The sequence below is a fragment of the Leuciscus leuciscus genome, assembly GCF_965113295.1.
Source record: "Leuciscus leuciscus genome assembly, chromosome: 2".
Taxonomy (NCBI): Eukaryota; Metazoa; Chordata; class Actinopteri; order Cypriniformes; family Leuciscidae; genus Leuciscus; species Leuciscus leuciscus.
Window position 1 is genome coordinate 20119720 of NC_138726.1, and position 23650 is coordinate 20143369.

At 39.9% G+C, this 23650-nt stretch overlaps 1 protein-coding gene and 2 long non-coding RNA genes across 3 annotated transcripts; 1 reads left to right on the plus strand and 2 right to left on the minus strand.

Annotated features, from left to right (window-relative positions):
* The first annotated feature begins 9064 nt into the window (after positions 1 to 9064).
* On the plus strand, positions 9065 to 13731 carry LOC309486640. Its single transcript, XR_014201627.1, has 2 exons — positions 9065 to 10337; positions 12554 to 13731. It is a non-coding gene; the product is annotated as an uncharacterized lncRNA (long non-coding RNA).
* rpl34 (ribosomal protein L34) lies at positions 13699 to 21704 on the minus strand. Its single transcript, XM_082153464.1, has 5 exons — positions 21652 to 21704; positions 21175 to 21245; positions 20955 to 21054; positions 14349 to 14452; positions 13699 to 13823 (listed from the first exon to the last, which is right to left on the minus strand). The coding sequence occupies exons 2-5, from the start codon at positions 21237 to 21239 to the stop codon at positions 13739 to 13741; spliced, it is 354 nt and encodes a 117-aa protein (XP_082009590.1). The 5' UTR covers positions 21240 to 21245; positions 21652 to 21704; the 3' UTR covers positions 13699 to 13738.
* Positions 14895 to 20948, minus strand: LOC309486337. Its single transcript, XR_014201485.1, has 2 exons — positions 16616 to 20948; positions 14895 to 16579 (listed from the first exon to the last, which is right to left on the minus strand). It is a non-coding gene; the product is annotated as an uncharacterized lncRNA (long non-coding RNA).
* Positions 21705 to 23650: the final 1946 nt, after the last annotated feature.

Genomic DNA, 23650 nt, shown 5'->3' on the forward strand with positions numbered 1-23650 from the left:
AGATAGCCATTTTGTCCAAGTTGAGCCAAGGATTCCAACGACATAAGACACTTGATCCTGGGACAAACAGTCTAAGAGTTATGAGCAATTTTGAACTTTTGGTTGATGTAGCGCCACCTATGGGCCAATCGGTGTCATACTCTGATAGGTGTTCCCCAAATTGAGGCCTACCATCTGGCCAGGTTTCAAGTCTCTGTCTAGGCCTTACGGTTTGTCCTGCACGATGCGTTTTACAAATCCTCACAATTACAATAGGGTTTCAGCATTTCATGCTTGAACCCCTAATAAGAATGAAGGCTTTTTGCCAGTTATAGCGCCACCTATTGTCCGATCTCCATGAAAATCGGCATGCTTCCTCACCATGTTCTGACACATATGCTCATCAATTTTTGTGAAGTTCTGAGTTTTCCTTTGGGATTTATACGCTTTTGAGTGTATTTTGCCACGCCCCTTTTCTAAATGACCCTGTTACAGCCACCCAAATGCCAAAGTTAAACTTTTTTTCAATAATTATTGATCTAGAGAGTCCAGAGAATTGTCCTAGACTGGTTTGGTTCCGATCGGGCGAAAAACCAGGGACTAGTTCGCAAAAGTAGGTTTTGGACAAAACTCGACATAACAGAAAATTGTCCCTGCCTACATCCAAATCGGAGATAGCCATTTTGTCCAAGTTGAGCCAAGGATTCCAACGACATAAGACACTTGATCCTGGGACAAACAGTCTAAGAGTTATGAGCAATTTTGAACTTTTGGTTGATGTAGCGCCACCTATGGGCCAATCGGTGTCATACTCTGATAGGTGTTCCCCAAATTGAGGCCTACCATCTGGCCAGGTTTCAAGTCTCTGTCTAGGCCTTACGGTTTGTCCTGCACGATGCGTTTTACAAATCCTCACAATTACAATAGGGTTTCAGCATTTCATGCTTGAACCCCTAATAAGAATGAAGGCTTTTTGCCAGTTATAGCGCCACCTATGGTCCGATCTCCATGAAACTCTGCATGCTTCCTCACCATGTTCTGACACATATGCTCATACATTTTTGTGAAGTTCTGAGTTTTCCTTTGGGATTCATAGGCTTTTGAGTGTATTTTGCCACGCCCCCTTTTCTAAATGACCCTGTTACAGCCACCCAAATGCCAAAGTTCAACTTTTTTTCGATAATTATTGATCTAGAGAGTCCAGAGAATTGTCCTAGACTGGTTTGGTTCCGATCGGGCGAAAAACCAGGGACTAGTTCGCAAAAGTAGGTTTTGGACAAAATTCGACATAGCAGAAAATTTTCCCTGCCTACATCCAAAACGGAGATAGCCATTTTGTCCGCCTTGAGCCAAGGATTCCAACGACATAAGACACTTGATCCTGGGACAAACGGTCTAAGAGTTATGAGCAATTTTGAACTTTTGGTTGCTGTAGCGCCACCTATGGGCCAATCGGTGTCATACTCTGATAGGTTGTCCCCAAATTGAGGCCTACCATCTGGCCAGGTTTCAAGTCTCTAGGCCTTACGGTTTGTCCTGCACGATGCGTTTTACAAATCCTTACAATTACAATAGGGTTTCAGCATTTCATGCTTGAACCCCTAATAAGAATGAAGGCTTTTTGCCAGTTATAGCGCCACCTATGGTCCGATCTCCATGAAAATCTGCATGCTTCCTCACCATGTTCTGACACATATGCTCATCAATTTTTGTGAAGTTCTGAGTTTTCCTTTGGGATTTATAGGCTTTTGAGTGTATTTTGCCACGCCCCCTTTTCTAAATGACCCTGTTACAGCCACCCAAATGCCAAAGTTAAACTTTTTTTCAATAATTATTGATCTAGAGAGTCCAGAGAATTGTCCTAGACTGGTTTGGTTCCGATCGGGCGAAAAACCAGGGACTAGTTCGCAAAAGTAGGTTTTGGACAAAATTCGACATAGCAGAAAATTGTCCCTGCCTACATCCAAATCGGAGATAGCCATTTTGTCCAAGTTGAGCCAAGGATTCCAACGACATAAGACACTTGATCCTGGGACAAACGGTCTAAGAGTTATGAGCAATTTTGAACTTTTGGTTGCTGTAGCGCCACCTATGGGCCAATCGGTGTCATACTCTGATAGGTTGTCCCCAAATTGAGGCCTACCATCTGGCCAGGTTTCAAGTCTCTAGGCCTTACGGTTTGTCCTGCACGATGCGTTTTACAAATCCTTACAATTACAATAGGGTTTCAGCATTTCATGCTTGAACCCCTAATAAGAATGAAGGCTTTTTGCCAGTTATAGCGCCACCTATTGTCCGATCTCCATGAAAATCTGCATGCTTCCTCACCATGTTCTGACACATATGCTCATCAATTTTTGTGAAGTTCTGAGTTTTCCTTTGGGATTTATAGGCTTTTGAGTGTATTTTGCCACGCCCCCTTTTCTAAATGACCCTGTTACAGCCACCCAAATGCCAAAGTTAAACTTTTTTTCAATAATTATTGATCTAGAGAGTCCAGAGAATTGTCCTAGACTGGTTTGGTTCCGATCGGGCGAAAAACCAGGGACTAGTTCGCAAAAGTAGGTTTTGGACAAAATTCGACATAGCAGAAAATTGTCCCTGCCTACATCCAAATCGGAGATAGCCATTTTGTCCAAGTTGAGCCAAGGATTCCAACGACATAAGACACTTGATCCTGGGACAAACGGTCTAAGAGTTATGAGCAATTTTGAACTTTTGGTTGATGTAGCGCCACCTATGGGCCAATCGGTGTCATACTCTGATAGGTTGTCCCCAAATTGAGGCCTACCATCTGGCCAGGTTTCAAGTCTCTAGGCCTTACGGTTTGTCCTGCACGATGCGTTTTACAAATCCTTACAAATACAATAGGGTTTCAGCATTTCATGCTTGAACCCCTAATAAGAATGAAGGCTTTTTGCCAGTTATAGCGCCACCTATGGTCCGATCTCCATGAAAATCTGCATGATTCCTCACCATGTTCTGACACATATGCTCATCAATTTTTGTGAAGTTCTGAGTTTTCCTTTGGGATTTATAGGCTTTTGAGTGTATTTTGCCACGCCCCCTTTTCTAAATGACCCTGTTACAGCCACTCAAATGCCAAAGTTCAACTTTTTTTCAATAATTATTGATCTAGAGAGTCCAGAGAATTGTCCTAGACTGGTTTGGTTCCGATCGGGCGAAAAACCAGGGACTAGTTCGCAGAAGTAGGTTTTGGACAAAATTCGACATAGCAGAAAATTGTCCCTGCCTACATCCAAATCGGAGATAGCCATTTTGTCCAAGTTGAGCCAAGGATTCCAACGACATAAGACACTTGATCCTGGGACAAACGGTCTAAGAGTTATGAGCAATTTTGAACTTTTGGTTGATGTAGCGCCACCTATGGGCCAATCGGTGTCATACTCTGATAGGTTGTCCCCAAATTGAGGTCTACCATCTGGCCAGATTTCAAGTCTCTGTCTAGGCCTTACGGTTTGTCCTGCACGATGCGTTTTACAAATCCTTACCATTACAATAGGGTTTCAGCATTTCATGCTTGAACCCCTAATAAGAATGAAGGCTTTTTTTCAGTTATAGCGCCACCTATGGTCCGATCTCCATGAAACTCTGCATGCTTCCTCACCATGTTCTGACACATATGCTCATACATTTTTGTGAAGTTCTGAGTTTTCCTTTGGGATTCATAGGCTTTTGAGTGTATTTTGCCACGCCCCCTTTTCTAAATGACCCTGTTACAGCCACCCAAATGCCAAAGTTTAACTTTTTTTCGATAATTATTGATCTAGAGAGTCCAGAGAATTGTCCTAGACTGGTTTGGTTCCGATCGGGCGAAAAACCAGGGACTAGTTCGCAAAAGTAGGTTTTGGACAAAATTCGACATAGCAGAAAATTATCCCTGCTTACATCCAAAACGGAGATAGCCATTTTGTCCGCCTTGAGCCAAGGATTCCAACGACATAAGACACTTGATCCTGGGACAAACGGTCTAAGAGTTATGAGCAATTTTGAACTTTTGGTTGCTGTAGCGCCACCTATGGGCCAATCGGTGTCATACTCTGATAGATTGTCCCCAAATTGAGGCCTACCATCTGGCCAGGTTTCAAGTCTCTAGGCCTTACGGTTTGTCCTGCACGATGCCTTTTACAAATCTTTACAATTACAATAGGGTTTCAGCATTTCATGCTTGAACCCCTAATAAGAATGAAGGCTTTTTGCCAGTTATAGCGCCACCTATGGTCCGATCTCCATGAAACTCTTCATGCTTCCTCACCATGTTCTGACACATATGCTCATACATTTTTGTGAAGTTCTGAGTTTTCCTTTGGGATTTATAGGCTTTTGAGTGTATTTTGCCACGCCCCCTTTTCTAAATGACCCTGTTACAGCCACCTGTTACACAAATCGGAGATAGCCATTTTGTCCAACTTGAGCCAAGGATTCCAACGACATAAGACACTTGATCCTGGGACAAACGGTCTAATGGTGCGTTCACACCGGACGCGAATAGCGCGTCAGGCGCGAGTGATTTCAATGTTAAGTCAATGCAAAGACGCGTTACGCGCGCAAAAAATTCCTGCGGCGCGAATGAGGCGTAGAGCGCGGCGCGGTAGACGCGAATACGCCTCATTCGCGCGTCAAGTTCGCGCGAATGGCGCGAATTGAGCGTCTGGTGCGTTAAGCGCGTTACGCGCGAATGTTTTATGTAGTGCTATTTGTGCATTCTCGTGTTTGACGCGAATTCGCGTCTGCCGCCCGAGTTGAAAAATCTGAACTTCTGCGTCAATTCGCGCCGCGTTAACCAATCAGGAGCCTGCTTGCTGCTGTCACGTGGTGAAGTGACAGTTTATAATGTTATTTTATGTTTGGCCTCAATAAATTATTTTGTAATATGACTAAAATGCTTGGTGTGCAAAGCAAATCTTTCACATAAAAACACGATTTCAATATATGAGAGATACTCATTTTGTTTTGAATGCTATTTATTCCATATCTATTCTAGATTATATGAAACATTATTATTCTAATGTAAAGACAACAAACACAATTTAGTGTATAAAAACTTTGTTAAAAATCACAGGACAGGTTTCACTTTTGGAGGCTGGCTCCATTTATTATCAAAACAAAAATAAATGTTTAGGTGGGTGGGGGCGAGGGTGAACCTCGCGCCGGGCTGTAGAGCGCGGGCTCGACAGGAATAGACCACTCGAGGCCGAGGCCTTATACGGCCTACGCTGTCCTCGTCAGCGTCCTCACCGTTAGGTCCATCAAACCTAGCTCCTGGAGCAAATTGTGAAACTCCTGAAACCCTCCGGAGGGTCTGGTGGACCCGAGTACAGCGACGATGTCCCCTACGCAGCTGTTTCTGCTCTCCAGAGCATATACGAGCGGTGACTCTCTCGATTAATGCTAATGCTAATGCTCGATAAACATCTAAAAAAGATGGCCGGCAAAACTTTCACCTCTGACGCGCGTAAATTTCGCTTCAAACTTTTGTTTTTACGCGCGTTAGACACGCGAATTAACACAAAGTGGTCAAGCGTCAAACTAGACGCGGTAGACGCGAATTTGACGCGCTATTCGCGTCCGGTGTGAACGCAGCATAAGAGTTATGAGCAATTTTGAACTTTTGGTTGCTGTAGCGCCACCTATGGGCCAATCGGTGTCATACTCTGATAGGTTGTCCCCAAATTGAGGCCTACCATCTGGCCAGGTTTCAAGTCTGTAGGCCTTACAAACCGTAAGGCCTAGAGACTTGAAACGATCTGCACGATGCGTTTTACAAATCCTTACAATTACAATAGGGTTTCAGCATTTCATGCTTGAACCCCTAATAAGAATGAAGGATTTTTGCCAGTTATAGCGCCACCTATGGTCCGATCTCCATGAAACTCTGCATGCTTCCTCACCATGTTCTGACACATATGCTCATCAATTTTTGTGAAGTTCTGAGTTTTCCTTTGGGATTTATACGCTTTTGAGTGTATTTTGCCACGCCCCCTTTTCTAAATGACCCTGTTACAGCCACCCAAATGCCAAAGTTCAACTGTTTTTCAATAATTATTTATCCAGACAGTCCAGATAATTGTCCTAGACTGGTTTGGTTCCGATCGGGCGAAAAACCAGGGACTAGTTCGCAAAAGTAGGTTTTGGACAAAATTCGACATAGCAGAAAATGTTCCCTGCCTACATCCAAATCGGAGATAGCCATTTTGTCCGCCTTGAGCCAAGGATTCCAACGATATAAGACACTTGATCCTGGGACAAACGGTCTAAGAGTTATTAGCAATTTTGAACTTTTGGTTGCTGTAGCGCCACCTATGGGCCAATCGGTGTCATACTCTGATCGGTTGTCCCCAAATTGAGGCCTACCATCTGGCCAGGTTTCAAGTCTCTAGGCCTTACGGTTTGTCCTGCACGATGCGTTTTACAAATCTTTACAATTACAATAGGGTTTCAGCATTTCATGCTTGAACCCCTAATACGAATGAAGGCTTTTTGCCAGTTATAGCACCACCTATGGTCCGATCTCCATGAAACTCTGCATGCTTCCTCACCATGTACTGACACATATGCTCATCAATTTTTGTGAAGTTCTGAGTTTTCCTTTGGGATTTATAGGCTTTTGAGTGTATTTTGCCACGCCCCCTTTTCTAAATGACCCTGTTACAGCCACCCAAATGCCAAAGTTCAACTTTTTTTCAATAATTATTGATCTAGAGAGTCCAGAGAATTGTCCTAGACTGGTTTGGTTCCGATCGGGCGAAAAACCAGGGACTAGTTCGCAAAAGTAGGTTTTGGACAAAATTCGACATAGCAGAAAATTGTCCCTGCCTACATCCAAATCGGAGATAGCCATTTTGTCCGCCTTGAGCCAAGGATTCCAACGACATAAGACACTTGATCCTGGGACAAACGGTCTAAGAGTTATGAGCAATTTTGAACTTTTGGTTGCTGTAGCGCCACCTATGGGCCAATCGGTGTCATACTCTGATAGGTTGTCCCCAAATTGAGGCCTACCATCTGGCCAGGTTTCAAGTCTCTAGGCCTTACGGTTTGTCCTGCACGATGCGTTTTACAAATCCTTACAAATACAATAGGGTTTCAGCATTTCATGCTTGAACCCCTAATAAGAATGAAGGCTTTTTGCCAGTTATAGCGCCACCTATGGTCCGATCTCCATGAAAATCTGCATGATTCCTCACCATGTTCTGACACATATGCTCATCAATTTTTGTGAAGTTCTGAGTTTTCCTTTGGGATTTATAGGCTTTTGAGTGTATTTTGCCACGCCCCCTTTTCTAAATGACCCTGTTACAGCCACCCAAATGCCAAAGTTCAACTTTTTTTCGATAATTATTGATCTAGAGAGTCCAGAGAATTGTCCTAGACTGGTTTGGTTCCGATCGGGCGAAAAACCAGGGACTAGTTCGCAAAAGTAGGTTTTGGACAAAACTCGACATAACAGAAAATTGTCCCTGCCTACATCCAAATCGGAGATAGCCATTTTGTCCGCCTTGAGCCAAGGATTCCAACGACATAAGACACTTGATCCTGGGACAAACGGTCTAAGAGTTATGAGCAATTTTGAACTTTTGGTTGCTGTAGCGCCACCTATGGGCCAATCGGTGTCATACTCTGATAGGTTGTCCCCAAATTGAGGCCTACCATCTGGCCAGGTTTCAAGTCTCTAGGCCTTATGGTTTGTCCTGCACGATGCGTTTTACAAATCCTCACAATTACAATAGGGTTTCAGCATTTCATGCTTGAACCCCTAATAATAAGAATGAAGGCTTTTTGCCAGTTATAGCGCCACCTATGGTCCGATCTCCATGAAACTCTGCATGCTCCTCACCATGTTCTGACACATATGCTCATCAATTTTTGTGAAGTTCTGAGTTTTCCTTTGGGATTTATAGGCTTTTGAGTGTATTTTGCCACGCCCCCTTTTCTAAATGACCCTGTTACAGCCACCCAAATGCCAAAGTTCAACTTTTTTTCGATAATTATTTATCTAGAGAGTCCAGAGAATTGTCCTAGACTGGTTTGGTTCCGATCGAACGAAAAACCAGGGACTAGTTCGCAAAAGTAGGTTTTGGACAAAATTCGACATAGCAGAAAATGTTCCCTGCCTACATCCAAATCGGAGATAGCCATTTTGTCCGCCTTGAGCCAAGGATTCCAACGATATAAGACACTTGATCCTGGGACAAACGGTCTAAGAGTTATTAGCAATTTTGAACTTTTGGTTGCTGTAGCGCCACCTATGGGCCAATCGGTGTCATACTCTGATAGGTTGTCCCCAAATTGAGGCCTACCATCTGGCCAGGTTTCAAGTCTCTAGGCCTTACGGTTTGTCCTGCACGATGCGTTTTACAAATCTTTACAATTACAATAGGGTTTCAGCATTTCATGCTTGAACCCCTAATACGAATGAAGGCTTTTTGCCAGTTATAGCACCACCTATGGTCAGATCTCCATGAAACTCTGCATGCTTCCTCACCATGTACTGACACATATGCTCATCAATTTTTGTGAAGTTCTGAGTTTTCCTTTGGGATTTATAGGCTTTTGAGTGTATTTTGCCACGCCCCCTTTTCTAAATGACCCTATTACAGCCACCCAAATGCCAAAGTTCAACTTTTTTTCAATAATTATTGATCTAGAGAGTCCAGAGAATTGTCCTAGACTGGTTTGGTTCCGATCGGGCGAAAAACCAGTGACTAGTTCGCAAAAGTAGGTTTTGGACAAAATTCGACATAGCAGAAAATTGTCCCTGCCTACATCCAAATCGGAGATAGCCATTTTGTCCGCCTTGAGCCAAGGAGTCCAACGACATAAGACACTTGATCCTGGGACAAACGGTCTAAGAGTTATGAGCAATTTTGAACTTTTGGTTGCTGTAGCGCCACCTATGGGCCAATCGGTGTCATACTCTGATAGGTTGTCCCCAAATTGAGGCCTACCATCTGGCCAGGTTTCAAGTCTCTAGGCCTTACGGTTTGTCCTGCACGATGCGTTTTACAAATCCTTACAATTACAATAGGGTTTCAGCATTTCATGCTTGAACCCCTAATAATAAGAATGAAGGCTTTTTGCCAGTTATAGCGCCACCTATGGTCCGATCTCCATGAAACTCTGCATGCTCCTCACCATGTTCTGACACATATGCTCATCAATTTTTGTGAAGTTCTGAGTTTTCCTTTGGGATTTATAGGCTTTTGAGTGTATTTTGCCACGCCCCCTTTTCTAAATGACCCTGTTACAGCCACCCAAATGCCAAAGTTCAACTTTTTTTCGATAATTATTGATCTAGAGAGTCCAGAGAATTGTCCTAGACTGGTTTGGTTCCGATCGGGCGAAAAACCAGGGACTAGTTCGCAAAAGTAGGTTTTGGACAAAATTCGACATAGCAGAAATTTTTCCCTGCCTACATCCAAATCGGAGATAGCCATTTTGTCCGCCTTGAGCCAGGGATTCCAACGATATAAGACACTTGATCCTGGGACAAACGGTCTAAGAGTTATGAGCAATTTTGAACTTTTGGTTGCTGTAGCGCCACCTATGGGCCAATCGGTGTCATACTCTGATAGGTTGTCCCCAAATTGAGGCCTACCATCTGGCCAGGTTTCAAGTCTCTAGGCCTTACGGTTTGTCCTGCACGATGCGTTTTACAAATCCTTACAATTACAATAGGGTTTCAGCATTTCATGCTTCAACCCCTAATAAAAATCAGTACAAATACAATAGGTTTTCAGCACTTCATGCTTGAACCCCTAAATATACATCCTTTCCTGTCATTCAGACCTGCAACACATTCCAAAAAAGGTTGGGACAGGAGCAATTTAGGGCTAGTAATCAGGTAAATTGGTTAAATAATGATGTGATTTCAAACAGGTGATGTCAACAGGTCATTGTAATTATGATTTGGTACAAAAGCAGCATCCAAGAAAGGTCTAGTCCTTTAGGAGCAAAGATGGGCAGAGGATCGCCAGTTTTCCAACAAATACGTGAGAAAATTATTGAAATGTTTAAAAACAATGTTCCTCAAAGAAAGATAGGAAGACATTTGCTTCATTTACATCAACTGATATAAATTCAAAATAAAGAAATAAAACTCTAGGTGTCTTTTGTCATGTCTAATGTGCACCTTAGATTAGAAAAAAAGTTACCAAACTCATATTTAACCAAATAATAAAAAATAAAAAAATAATGCAAAATATATAAACCAAACACATGGCATACACCGCAATCAGAGGTAACTTATGACATTGTCACACGCATACTCTAGAGTAGGTACTTATTTTGAATTTGAGTAATTACTTCAGGGCAGCTAAAAAAAGTATGTTCTTATAGTATCAGAATCAGAATCAGAATCAGAAAGAGCTTTATTGCCAAGTGTGCTTGCACCCACAAGGAATTTTTCTTGGTACTGAAGCTTCCAGTGCACATATACAAATATTTATTTTTTAATAAAAATAGTATAAAAGTAAAAAAAAAGGGGTCACAGTTGGGTTTAGTCTGAATAAACATTTACAGATTATGAACATATTTACAGTATTTTGAGTAGTATGAATAATATAAGTATAAATATCACCCGAGTTAGAGAATATTACACTAGACAGTGGGAGTATTGCACTTACAGGCATATGCATTGGGGGGCATGTTAAGTGTTCAGAAGGGAAATGGCCTGTGGAAAGAAACTGTTCCTGTGCCTGGATGTTCTTGTGGCCAGTGATCTGTGTCGCCGTCCTGACGGTAACAGTTCAAACAGGGGGTGTCCAGGGTGAGTGGAGTCTGTGATGATTTTACCTGCTCTCTTCCTCACTCTGGAAGAGTACAGGTCCTGGAGGGTTGGCAAGGGGGCACCAATAATCCTCTCTGCAGTCCGGACTGTCCGTTGTAGTCTCCTGATGTCTCCTGATTTGGTAGCTGAACCAAACCAGACAGTGATGGAAGTGCTTAAAACAGACTCAATGACGGCTGAGTAGAACTGGATCAGCAGCTCCTGTGGCAGATTGAACTTCTTCAGCTGGCGAAGGAAGTACAGTCTCTGCTGGGCCTTTTTCACAATGGAGTCAATGTGATTTGCCCACTTCAGGTCCTGAGAGATGGTAGAGCCCAGGAACCTGAATGACTCCACTGCTTCCACAGTGCTGTTCATGATGGTGAGAGGGGGAGTGCTGGGGATTTTCTCCTGAAATCCACAATCATCTCCACTGTTTTGAGCGTGTTCAGCTCAAGGTTGTTATAGCTGCACCAGACAGCCAGCTGTTCAACCCCCAGTCTGTAAGCAGACTCGTCACCATTTTGGATGAGACCGATGACGGTGGTGTCGTCTGCAAATTTCAGGAGCTTGACAGAGGGGTCTTTAGAAGTGCAGTCATTAGTGTACAGGGAGAAGAGCAGTGGGGAGAGAACGCACCCTTGGGGGGCGCCAGTGCTGATGGTGAGGGTCCTGGATGTGAGCTTCCCCAGTCTCACTCGCTGCTGCCGGTCCGTCAGGAAGCTGGAGATCCACTGACAGATTGAGGATGGCATGGAGAGCTGAGTCAGTTTGGCTGTGAGAAGATCAGGGATGATGGTATTGAAGGCCGAACTGAAGTCCACAAATAAGATCCGTGCATAAGTCCCAGGTCTGTCAAGATGTTGCAGGATATAGTGCAGTCCCATGTTGACTGCATCATCCACAGACCTGTTTGCTCTGTAAGCAAACTGAAAGGGATCCAGCAGGGGTCCAGTGATGTCCTTCAGATAGGCCAACACCAGTCTTTCAAACGACTTCATGACCACAGACGTGAGAGCGACAGGTCTGTAGTCATTAAGTCCAGTGATTTTAGGTTTTTTGGGAACCGGAATGATAGTGGAGCGTTTGAAGCAGCAGGGAACTTCACACTGCTCCAATGATCTGTTGAAGATCTGCGTGAAGACTGGGGCCAGTTGGTCAGCGCAGGCTTTTAGACAAGCAGATGAGATGCCGTCTTGGCCTGAAGCTTTCCTAGTCTTCTGTTTTTTGAAGACTCGGCTCACGTCCTCCACACAGACCTTAAGCTCAGGTTGGATGGCAGTGGTTGCAGGAGGTGATGGTGGATGTGAAGTGCACATCAGCATCACCAGTCTGGCAGGTGGGTCCGACCAGCGCCGAAGAATGGCTGCAGGAACCGGATGGCTGCTTGTTTGTGCTGGGTTACCTCCATCCCCAACTATCCTCCCCTTTTGCAAGTCTTGTGTGTTCATGTTGTGTACTGATTATGTGCCAATGTTGCTGAGGTGTTTTTTACTGTTCCCAAACTGGACTCCTTACAGGAGCGTAGTCTGGGGGTGGCCTTTTTTTTCTCCTCATGTTATGCTGTATTCTTTCCTAAAATGCTCTGTCTTCCTGTCCTGTCTACCCCCTTGTCATATTGTATGTATGTTTGTATGGACAGGTTGATGGCGGAATTTCGCTGGTACTTGTGACTAGTGACCAATAAAGCTATTCATTCAATTCAATTCAATTCAATTCAATCAGAGCAGGTGTGAGTCTGGGCTTCTCAAACCTGCAACATTTGTATTCTGGTGTGCAACCTAGTATCATGCACACCAGAATCTTGCTGGAAGTAGTAGGTCATCCAGGTACTTTTTTGCCTACTCTTTTATCAGTACTGTGAATTTGGACATACTGCTTTTGTCACATACTGTTTTTCGTCTACTATATAGTAGGAAAGTATGCGATTTAAGACGCAGCTTTAGACTTTGCTAAAAATTGCTTTTAGCTCTTTATACATAGCTCATACTCTTTAACAAGTCCTATTTACTAAAAACATTTTTAATACTCTTTCAAAGCTTAAACCTATTCTTAAAAGCATTTTTAGACGTTTTAAAAGTATGGCCCCTAGAATTTGTATTTTCACAAATCAAAACTAAATTACGACTAGTAGAGCTAGGTGTATTAAATGCTTTAACGGATATTGCCATAATACTGTAGTCAGAAATCCATTTCAGAACCATATACCTTATAGATATCTTTAAATTAGACGACTTTTTTTTTTTTTTTTTTGGGTTAGACAAATACAATTTAAGATACCTACAATTGTACGAGTATATTTTCAGACATGTATAAACAATTTTTATATACACTGCTGTTCAAAAATTTGGGATCGGTATGTTTTTTTTTAACGTTTTTATTAAAAGAAGTCTCTTATATGCTCACCAAGGCTGTATTTATTTGAAAAATAAATAAATGGAGCTTTCTATTCAAAGAATAAAAAAAATACAAAAAATTGCCCTTCAATTGAGTTTAAAGACAAACTCTTTAGATACAATAAGTATTCTAAATTTTCATTAGCCCAGTATCCTTAGTAAAAAAAAAAATATATTTGCCAGTATATCACGTGCAAGGATGTACACACGTCCATCTAAAACCGGTTAGCTTGCTATGGAAGCTAGTTTCTGCCACTGAATAAAAAAGAAAAAAAAAAGTTATTGTGACTTTTCATCCCACAATTCTGATTCCCCCCCCCTCTCTCATAATTGGACACTGTAACCTGCAATTGTGAGGAAAAAAAAAGTCAGAATTGCGAGTTAAGTCACCAATATCTTTATTCCATAACAGAAGCTTCCACAGCTTGCCATGCAATTTAACTAAAATATAAATTTGCTCAGCATATATTAACTTAATTTCCTGCTAGAATAAAGGGCATTCCATCAGCACAGGAAAACAAACACACAAAACAGTGATTTCCAAATCTTTTATTTAAAGAGTACAAATCGACATCTACTTAGACTTCTGGCTCTGTGCCTGTGCCTTCAGTACTTTGACGACGATCTTCTGCTCCTCAATGAGGAAAGCTCGCTTGATCCTGAAAAGTGATGCAGATGGATATGGGTCATGTGCTCATAGAATGCATTTAACTCAAATAGTTTAATTAGAACATACTTAAATTAACAGTTCACCAAAACACTGTCATCATTTACTCATGTTATTTCATATAATGTTTTCCAACAGAGGATGATTCCATGGATGATTAGTCATCCATTCAAACAAATTTTTGTAGAGTACAGTACAGAGCCAATGAAATCCAAACACAAATTTCATTGGTTCTGTACTGTACAACCAAATCTTAAAATGACATTATGGTGCATTTGCATCCTTTTTGAACCTTTAAAAATCTTCTGTCCCCATCTTTAATCACATGGAAAAGTGTATTCATTACAATTCTTTTAGACATCTCCTTTTGTGTTTTAGAACATTCAAACAAATCTGTATTGTCATGAGACAAAAAATGTTTAGATTAACTATACTTTGGGACGGGCGATAAATAAAGGGATAGTTCATCTTATCAATCTACTCGTTTACAAATAACTCAATGATCTCAGTTTTTTACCTGTCTCGTACACACTTGGCACACATGGAACCACCGTAAGCTCGGCTAACATGCTTCTTGGTTTTTGAGAGTCTCATGAGAACCTGGGGCCTCACAGCACGGATCTATTGAGGAAAAAACATTAGAACATGGTTTCAATCACGTATTCAGATGTGTCAAGTTTAACAGCACATTTAAATGACCTATTTGGTAATCAAATCTGATGTAGTTATTAAAGTTGCCATGAACCGGAAGTTACAAATGACTTTTCTCCAGTGTTGTGACACATTTCCAAGTGAAATGGAATATTGAATAGAGGGCAGAGTTTTACTTTAGCGCTCCTCCTCTCCATCTCTTGCTCATAGCAGACTAACGGTTTGAGGGGAGTTGCCACGCCCTCGCGCCATAGCACATGACGAGAAGAGAAGTCGTAACGAGGGGGAGGGAAGGATAACATATTTGATTAAAGAATATAAGGGCACATGAATTTAAAAAAATTAATGAAGTGCACAGATATATCATTTGTAATAAACTACAATATTACATATAAAAATACGAATTGTAAAATTTGATTTCATGGCGACTTTAAGGTTGGTAAAACAGTAGTGCAATACTCATTTTTCCTAATACTTGTATCATTAATATGGTAGTACAGTAAGTCATGTTTGTATGGCAGGCTTGCTGCGATAGTCAGCGATACCGGTGTTCAGCCGCAACACCGGTAACATCACTTGCCCACCACGGCACCGGCCCCCACCATCATTTTGATTATTTATTTATAGTAATTTAAATAATTTAGTTCAGTTAGAGTCAAGTCATCTGCATTTATATAGCGCTTTTAACAATGTAGAGAACAGACACTGCAATTAAACTGAATGTGTCTGCTCAGCAGATCAGCAACAGGAGTCAGATTTCATTTATCACCAGAGTGAGGAGCTGACTGACAAAATGATGGCATAAGATTTGGACTCGAAGCGAAATGTAAAAGCTTTGCAATATTATGGATTTAAACAATGCTAATAGGGAACCTGCAAATGATTAGTTATGTTTTTCTAGTTGTTGTGTTTTTCATTAAGAATAATAATGAACCCAAAATTCAAGCAATTGCCAGCCGAATTGGCGCTAAATCTAAATCGGCACAGGCATTCATAACCCTGCGTGTCCGGCACAGAGCAGAGCTAGCATTTTCAGTTCATTCCTATGGAAGCTCAACTTACAAAGGAATTAATTGAAAATGCATTATGAATGCTCGTGCACATTTTTACTTTCGCTTATAAAACGGATAGTTCCAGTTCTTCATTCTTTCATGTATGTTTTGCTTTGCAACCTCTTTGGAACTATATTGCTTGGTGGAGGAATAAATGTGTTATAACGTTATATTTTTTGTTGCTGGTGTTTATTTTATAAATAAAATTAGGGATCGACCGATATGGATTTTTTTTAGTGGCGATGCAGATTTTTTTTCATCAGCCTTAGCCGATGACCGATACGGGCTGCCGATTTTCTTGGGCCGATATTTGGAGACGATACTACTTTACTGCTGAGACTGAATTCATTCATTTTAAACGTGTTTGAATTAATTATTAACATTAGTTTTTTTTATAAATAGACTGGAACATGTTATTCTGTGTAGTTGTCTGATATATGTAATCATGATCTCCATTTTAAACAAAACAAAAATGATTTTAAACCAAATAGATTCTCAGTTTATTATGAATTAGGGACTGTTCACATATCGCGTCTAAAAATGCGTGGAAAGCACGGCCGCACCACTTTCTCCTTTCCACAAGCGCTTGCGCTCCCGTGGCTTCTGTCGTTGCTATGCAACCATGAACTGCGCTCTCCATGATGACGAGGAAGTAAGGATTCATTTATTTCTAGCCCTTTACGACTACATATATTTATGGAGATGAGAAATAAAAACCCGCCCTGTCCAGCTATGATCAGCTGTTCAGTCGAGCTTTCGATGTTGTCATGGAAAGGTCAGTTGTTTTTTGTCACATGACCTGCTTGCGCTTGCAGCATTCTGAAAAGTTTAGATGTTTTCATCTCACCACGGCATAGGAGCGCCTGGACAAACGAGCGCGCTGCATCGCATGCGTGTCGCTTCTTTTATGAGCACACGTCCAAACTTCACTGAATAAAACTCCCACAAATATCACGGAACAACGTCGGCATTATTTAATCCTATGACCAGTGTTCGTAACAGCTGCCGTATGCATATGGATAGACTCAAACTTAGTTATTTGCAGCTCCCTAAACACAATGACTTAAGCAGTTTTATAGACTTAGGCGTTTTCCATTTGGACCCACAAACTTGCTTAGCTATAGTTGCACGCACATATAGAGCAATGTGTTTCCACTTTCAAAGTGTGTGGCAATATTTCAGCTAAGTCAAACAGTTAAAAGATGCTTTGAAAGTTTAAACCTTACAGTTGTCTTGAAGAGGCTTCCAGCACTCTGCTAGTGTGGGAGGGGCAGTGCATGGGCTGCACGTGAACTGCAGCGTCTCCAGCAAGACAGAGCTGCCTGCGGACGCCTGTCTGTAAATAATGCCGAGAAAAAACTATCGACGAACGCAGAAGCCGCGTATCGGCCGATCGACATATCGGTCGATCACTAAATAAAATAAATATTTTTATGGAGTAACCCAGGGCTATATTACTTCAAAATATATAAAAAGAATGAACACCTCAATAAAGTATAAAGTGCTAAAAACAAAACAAATGCCCGCTTGCTTTTTTCCTTTGCAGTACTTGCAGTAGACTACATTAAGTTGTCCTCAAAAATTAGTTTTTGTCGTCTTCCTGTCCTCAGTGTCGACTGTTTTGGTCGTAACTTCAAGTTTCTGCACTTGGTCTTTTGGTGGGACCTAAACGTTGCTAATAAAATGTTGATACTCATTTGCAAGTATTGATAGTGTGCTTGAGTTCCTCGTTTTGTTTTTTTGCACTTGGTCTTTTGAGATAATGACTATAGGCTTCATACTGTGTTGCGTATCTAGCTCACTAAGTGTTTACTTGACTTTTTTTTTTTTTTATGGTGTAGGGGCCTGTTTACACCTGGTCACTTGCGTTTTTACTGATCAAAACGATTCCATTTACACCTAACGTTAGTCACATAAGTGTTTTCGCAAAACTGATATAAATCGGATCTTCTATTCCCGCGCTATATGCAGATTTAATGTAGGCCTATGCAGAGTTCACGTCACCAAAAGCAACAGATATGACCTGCATTTTATTGATCAAAAGCTCATTTCAAAATCAGCGATAGGAGAGAGCGACAGCAGCACTGTAGCCTAATATCATTTCGTTTCTTTACTATTAATGAATATGATTGTGTGTTGAGCATCTACGACTTACTTTCACTTTCATTTGAGGCAGTTTGCGCGTTGGCTTGATGAATAGATCGCTCATCTGTCGTGATGCGTGTTGCAGTAGCGTCATCATATCTGGCTATAACACGCTCTCACACGTTTATTTTTAGCACCGGTGGGGAGAGTCACTTGACTCTCTCACTTAAAAATCCAGCAGTCCCCGCCCATTCCCACACTATTTCAGTGATTGGCTCATTGGTTGCGAATCGTCGCTCTCATTTGAATAGAGTTAAGCGCGTCATGTTATGTTCAAATCGCGCAGTTGCGACCCCATCCTCTTGCTTGCTTTCAATGTGAAATCAATGGTATGCGTCGCTTCATCGCGCTGTTGTTCAGTGTACTGAGAACAGCCCGTCACTCGCGCACTGTGCTCGTAAATTATTTGTCAAGTTCGCACATAACTATTTTTAGGCGCAAATGTGAGTGAATTACTCGCACTGTAGAGCCCTGCGGTAATATAGTGTCCTACTCTGCCCCTCCTCATGATGATGTATTTGCAGCTGTTTCTATAGAAAAATGCTGTGTCACTCGCACGAGTGCGCCCAAATATTTTTTCACGTTCGCACGCCGAAATATTTACTCGCATGTGCGAGTGAAATGGGCGCACTGTAGAGCCCTGTAACCGTTTTATAAAAGCAATATGCCCCTTTTGAATTAGCGACACGCCGATTGACCGGTGGGAAAATGTCCTCACTGTCACATCCCTATTGTTTGGCAGTTACACGATTTGCGCTAAAACGCTCATTTAAACACTTATGACTGCAACAACATTACAAATCTTTTTGAATACCGCTGCCTTTGGAAATAAGGTGTGGAATAATTATATTGTAATGTGTTTTCCAACACTTCAGTTCAAACACGTCTGATTCCAGTTTATTTTGCAAGCAATGAGACGTCGCATGTTGTTGTTCTTGCTGCAGTTTCAGGAGAAAGGGACTGAATTTTAAATTAGCAGCTCAGGCAAAAAGGGTAACAACTTAAATCAGCAGCTCAATCATCACTTTTCAACATCAAATCCATTTTAGGATGCGTTTGGTTGAGTTCATGAACGATGCAGTAAAGCGCTTCATTGTACAGGTGATCATCTTTATCTTTAGCGTGCGCAACTCAAACAATGCACCATTATAATGAGAACTATTGTAATAAAACGTGAATTATCTTGGTTTAGTTGCCATTTCTGCGCGTGGTTGTGGGAATAGGGGTCAGACTACACACAGACCCCAGAACAGGGGTCAGACTACACATTGACCAGCACAGTCAAGTTTGCTTGAGCATTCATGTCATTTTGTGCAGATGCAAGTTGTAATATTAAGTTTATGTAATATAAATGCCAGATTAATCTCAATTTGGATGCGTTTCGTTGAGTTCACCCGCTACAAAAGTTCTTCAGTTTCCCAGTGCTCGTTCTCTTCAGCTTAAGCACGCACGATCAAACAGCAATGCAAAACATTAAAAGCTATGATTGGGACTGTCATATTAAAATTGTATACACTATTAATAAAAAAAGTTGTAAATTATTTGGGTTTAGTTGCATTCTTCAGCAATTTGTTTTGTTCGGCTTCAGCGCACGCAGCTCACACAGCAATGATGTAATTTGAAACAGTAAGCCTAATATTAAATATGTTTAATATTACTGTAATATTAATGTTTAATAAAAAAAAACACATTGATGCGTTATTTACACTTGTTCTTGTATTATTTTCATCAACAATATGGTTTGATTAAAATAATTTCCTTATTGTCCGTGCGGAGGCAATTCCATTTTATTTATCCATGGCACATGCATTTTGTTTCTTTATATGCAGCCCAATCTTATCCAATGACGTTTGCATTGTTTAGGTATTTTATTATTTTTTTGTTTACACTTTACAATAAGGTCTCATTTGTTAATGCATTAACTAACAGAGAGCGTTTAGGATCCTGTTAATGTTAATAAAATAGCCTATTTGTGTTCGTTAGTTCACAGTGCATTAACTAAAGTTAAAAGATACAACTTTGGATCTTAAATGTTGACCTTAACATTAACTAAGAGTAGAAGTATTGTTCTTTAATTGTTGGATCAAGTTAACTAGTGCTAACAAAATGAAACCTTATTATAAAGTGTTACCATTTTTTAATAAAGAAAGTTGGCCATTGGAGCGTAAAATTAATTTTAAAAGTTCAAACTAGGCTACTGTATTTTATACGTTTGATTTATGTTGAAGTGTTTGGGATATGGCTTTTAATGGCAAGCCTTTTGTTTTTTGTATTCAGGTATTCATTATATACTATCAAAGTATATACAAATTTGAATTTAGATTTATCGATTATCGGCTTTCAAATGTAAAGAATTATCGGTTAACAGTATCGGCCAAAATTTTCAAATCAGTGCATCCCTAGTTTCAGCCAACACCCTAGACTTGCTATTTAGTCTAAAAAGCAATAAAGCTGACTTTAAGAGAACTGCACTTCTGTGAGCGTGTTATTCTTGGTCCCCAGATCTGGTGTTCTACTCTTCATTGATAAAATGTATCTAACAATATCTAAGTTTCTAGTACCATCATTGAGATTCATCAACATGGCAGCAATTGCAATCAGTCCTTATCAATTATGTCAATCCTTATGTTAAAAATCACATTATATGTTTTAATACAAAATATGGAAAAAAAAAAAAAAAAGCTCCTGTATGAGTTCTTGTTTTTTTTAAAACGTTTATGACATGATATAATTTAACAATGACACAAGCAAGAGTGTCGTTTTTCAGAATGTCAGCATATTGCAAACATGATTGATATCATACAACAGTTAAATAAACTGCAAGTTAATATTATATTACATTTTAGAAATAACATTGTCAATATTGATGTTTTCGCCAATGAAAAAGTTGTTGCACTTCTCCGCTTCTTAGTGGTGTTTCCTTCCTGAACTAATCTTTTTTTTGTTGAGCCATTCATAAAGACTGACAAAGTAATTTGTTTTGTTCCTGAATGAATCAGCCGTTTTGTACAAATTGATTTCTCTACATTAGTTGACTTCCAAAATATATTACACTACACATTCCTTTAACATTGTTATACCATGCTTAATACCTCAAGACCCCACTCCCAAAAAATTGTCTGTACAACAGAGCTGTATACAATACTACAAGAGCTGAAAATTCAACACTGTTCTTTTTCTAGATTCCCCAAAGTTTATCCAAAGGTCTCTATTCTCAAACATTATTTACATCACTGTACATGCACACATAAAATTGTACACAGATCATCACTTACACCACGTAGTCTACCGGGGCAGATTCCACATGCCGACTTGGGTGCCTTGCCAGTCTTCTTGGTATACAGGTATACAATGCGGTTACCTGGAGTACGGGACCTGAGTGACATGATGTAGTCATTAAGTACAGCTTTTGATGTTTACACAAGACACTCTATTCTATGTGAACATCGGCACACGGTGAAGATCTATTTGAATCAATGCAGTAATCACACTCACAGTCTAGTCTTGTTTGAAGCAGTGTTGTAGGAAAGCCTACGGCGGTAAGTCAGGCGCTGCACCATCTTGACCTGAAAAAATTACAAGATCTTTATGTCTGTATGAGAGATGGCAAACCCTCTGTGGAGGTAATAGCGGAAGAAGCATAATTTAGAGTATAAGCTAAAAATACACAAATACCTGTCAAATATGCGTAAACGAAATCAACGAATAAAACCGTGTCACACTTTCACTACTGTTGTAAAGACCGTATCAAATGTAAAATAGTAGTCTGATGCGTTCGTGTTTGTACGGAGTAATGACAAGAAACTAAATTCTGTTATTGAGAGTATTATATGACTTAATATGGCAAGTGTCTCTTCGATTAGACTGTGAACGACACATATAACTCTAAATATCATATATTTTATCTTCAGAAACGGCAGATGACGATGGATATTTGAATCATATTTTAAGCGCAAAGACAGTCCACCATACCTTTTATCGCTGCAGGCGGAAGAGGAAGAACAAGAGGCGGGGTGAAAGTTCAAAATCTGCCCGCAACGGAAATAATACGTTTGCAGAGAGCAAAATAAAAGTTATTTAGCTATTTCTAAATATTAGAGTAAATAGTCTATAAAATAGTATACATATTTTTGTAATCATTGTAATGCAAATATATTAATTAAAAAAGTAAACTAACTGAAACCAGGCAATTGAGCTTTACAAAGTGCAGGCTATTTTTTATTATTAATGTTTATTTTGAAGATTTTTATCTGTATTTAAATTTCCCCTTGCATTTTTTCTTTCGTCTTGGTTTTGATTAAAAAATATATTTACAAAGAATTGTAAAAGTAATATAGCCTACATTAGGCTATGTGTTTGTAAATATATATTTATACAACAGTTAGTTCTGGATCTTGAATCTGGTTGGCTGAGAGTCTTTAATATGCATCATCTCATGGAGCTCAAATAAAAATAGACTACGGAACCGTTCTCATGCGCTGTTGATTTTTTTAAACACAATAGCCGTTTCTCAATGTCAAGGAAGGATCCTTGACATTGAGAAACACCTAGTATGTGATATTTTCTCACAAAAATAAGCTACTTAAACTTCTAAAATGGCTATTTCTCTACATTACTGTTTAATAAATAATAGTTAGTGATTGGCTGCATCCGAAAACACATACTTCCCTACTATATAGCCTAGGTGAAAAACACTTGTTTATTTTTTTATTATGAATATTTGTTTTCATGTATTTCACTTAACACTAGGGGATTATAAGAGAAAATCAATAGGCCTATTTTTTTTTTTTTTTTTTTTTTGTAAGGGCGAAAAAGCTCATTTTATTTTGTTACAAAAAAAACACACTCAAAACCTGAGGATGAGAAATTTTGGGTAAACCAATGGGAGACAAAATTCTTTTTGACCATGGTTCAACTAAATCTGCAGGATTGGCTATTCTGTTTTGCAATTCACATGGTAATGAAATGGGAGAAATGCCATTAGAAGAAAGAATGAAATTGGTATATTGGGCATTCTTGAAGAGACACAATAATGAACATTCAACTAAGGCAATATTATCGAAAAGCTGGGAACATGGAGGAGGTAATAAGAATATAGGAAGGGAAAGAGAAGAAATAGCAGAATGTATTGGTTTGAAACATATAAAGTAATACAGTTCAATTGTCAATTCCACCTTGACTGTTTATAATAGACCTTCCGTTAATAGAAGTAAAGAAACAGAGTTGTGATCAAATAAATATATGAGTTAATCACTATATTGATCAGTTTTATGGTGATACAGTTATTTACAGATAAAAGGATCCAGAATCTATAACAGGAAGAAGTAGTTATTCCACAACATGAAATAATTATAAAAAAAATAACTCTAATATATCTGTATTTACTGCAGAGTTGGTAGCTATTGTTTTGGCCCTCCAGTGAGAGGAACAACGTACAAAGAAGATTCGTTGGCAATGGCATCATTAAAAAGCATTAATTCTAGCCAATCTCAGACAAGATCTTATCCTGGAAATAATGCATTAGCAGAATTCAGAATCAAGGCACCAGCTGTTTCATTTATTTGGGTTCCAGACTTCCAGTGCATGTTTGAATAGAAGGAAAAGAGTTGGCAGATAAGTTTGCTAAAAGCTCATTGAACATGGATAATATAGAAATTGACATAAGCATCAGCAAAACAGAAGTAAAATCAATTATTAATAAAGCTTTAATAAAATCATGGCAAAACATTTGGGGTAAAGAAAAGTTTGGCATACATTTATATATTATTCAAAGGGAAGTATAGAATATGGAATAATGAAACTGGGTTAAACAGATGAGAAGATTCAGTAATAACAAGAATCAGAATCAGACATACAGCATTCAATGGAAATCTATACAAAATTAAGAAACATCCTTGTGGATTATGTAGGTACAGTGGATTGTATAAAACAGTAGAGCATGTCCTTCTGCACTAGAGCATATAATAATGAA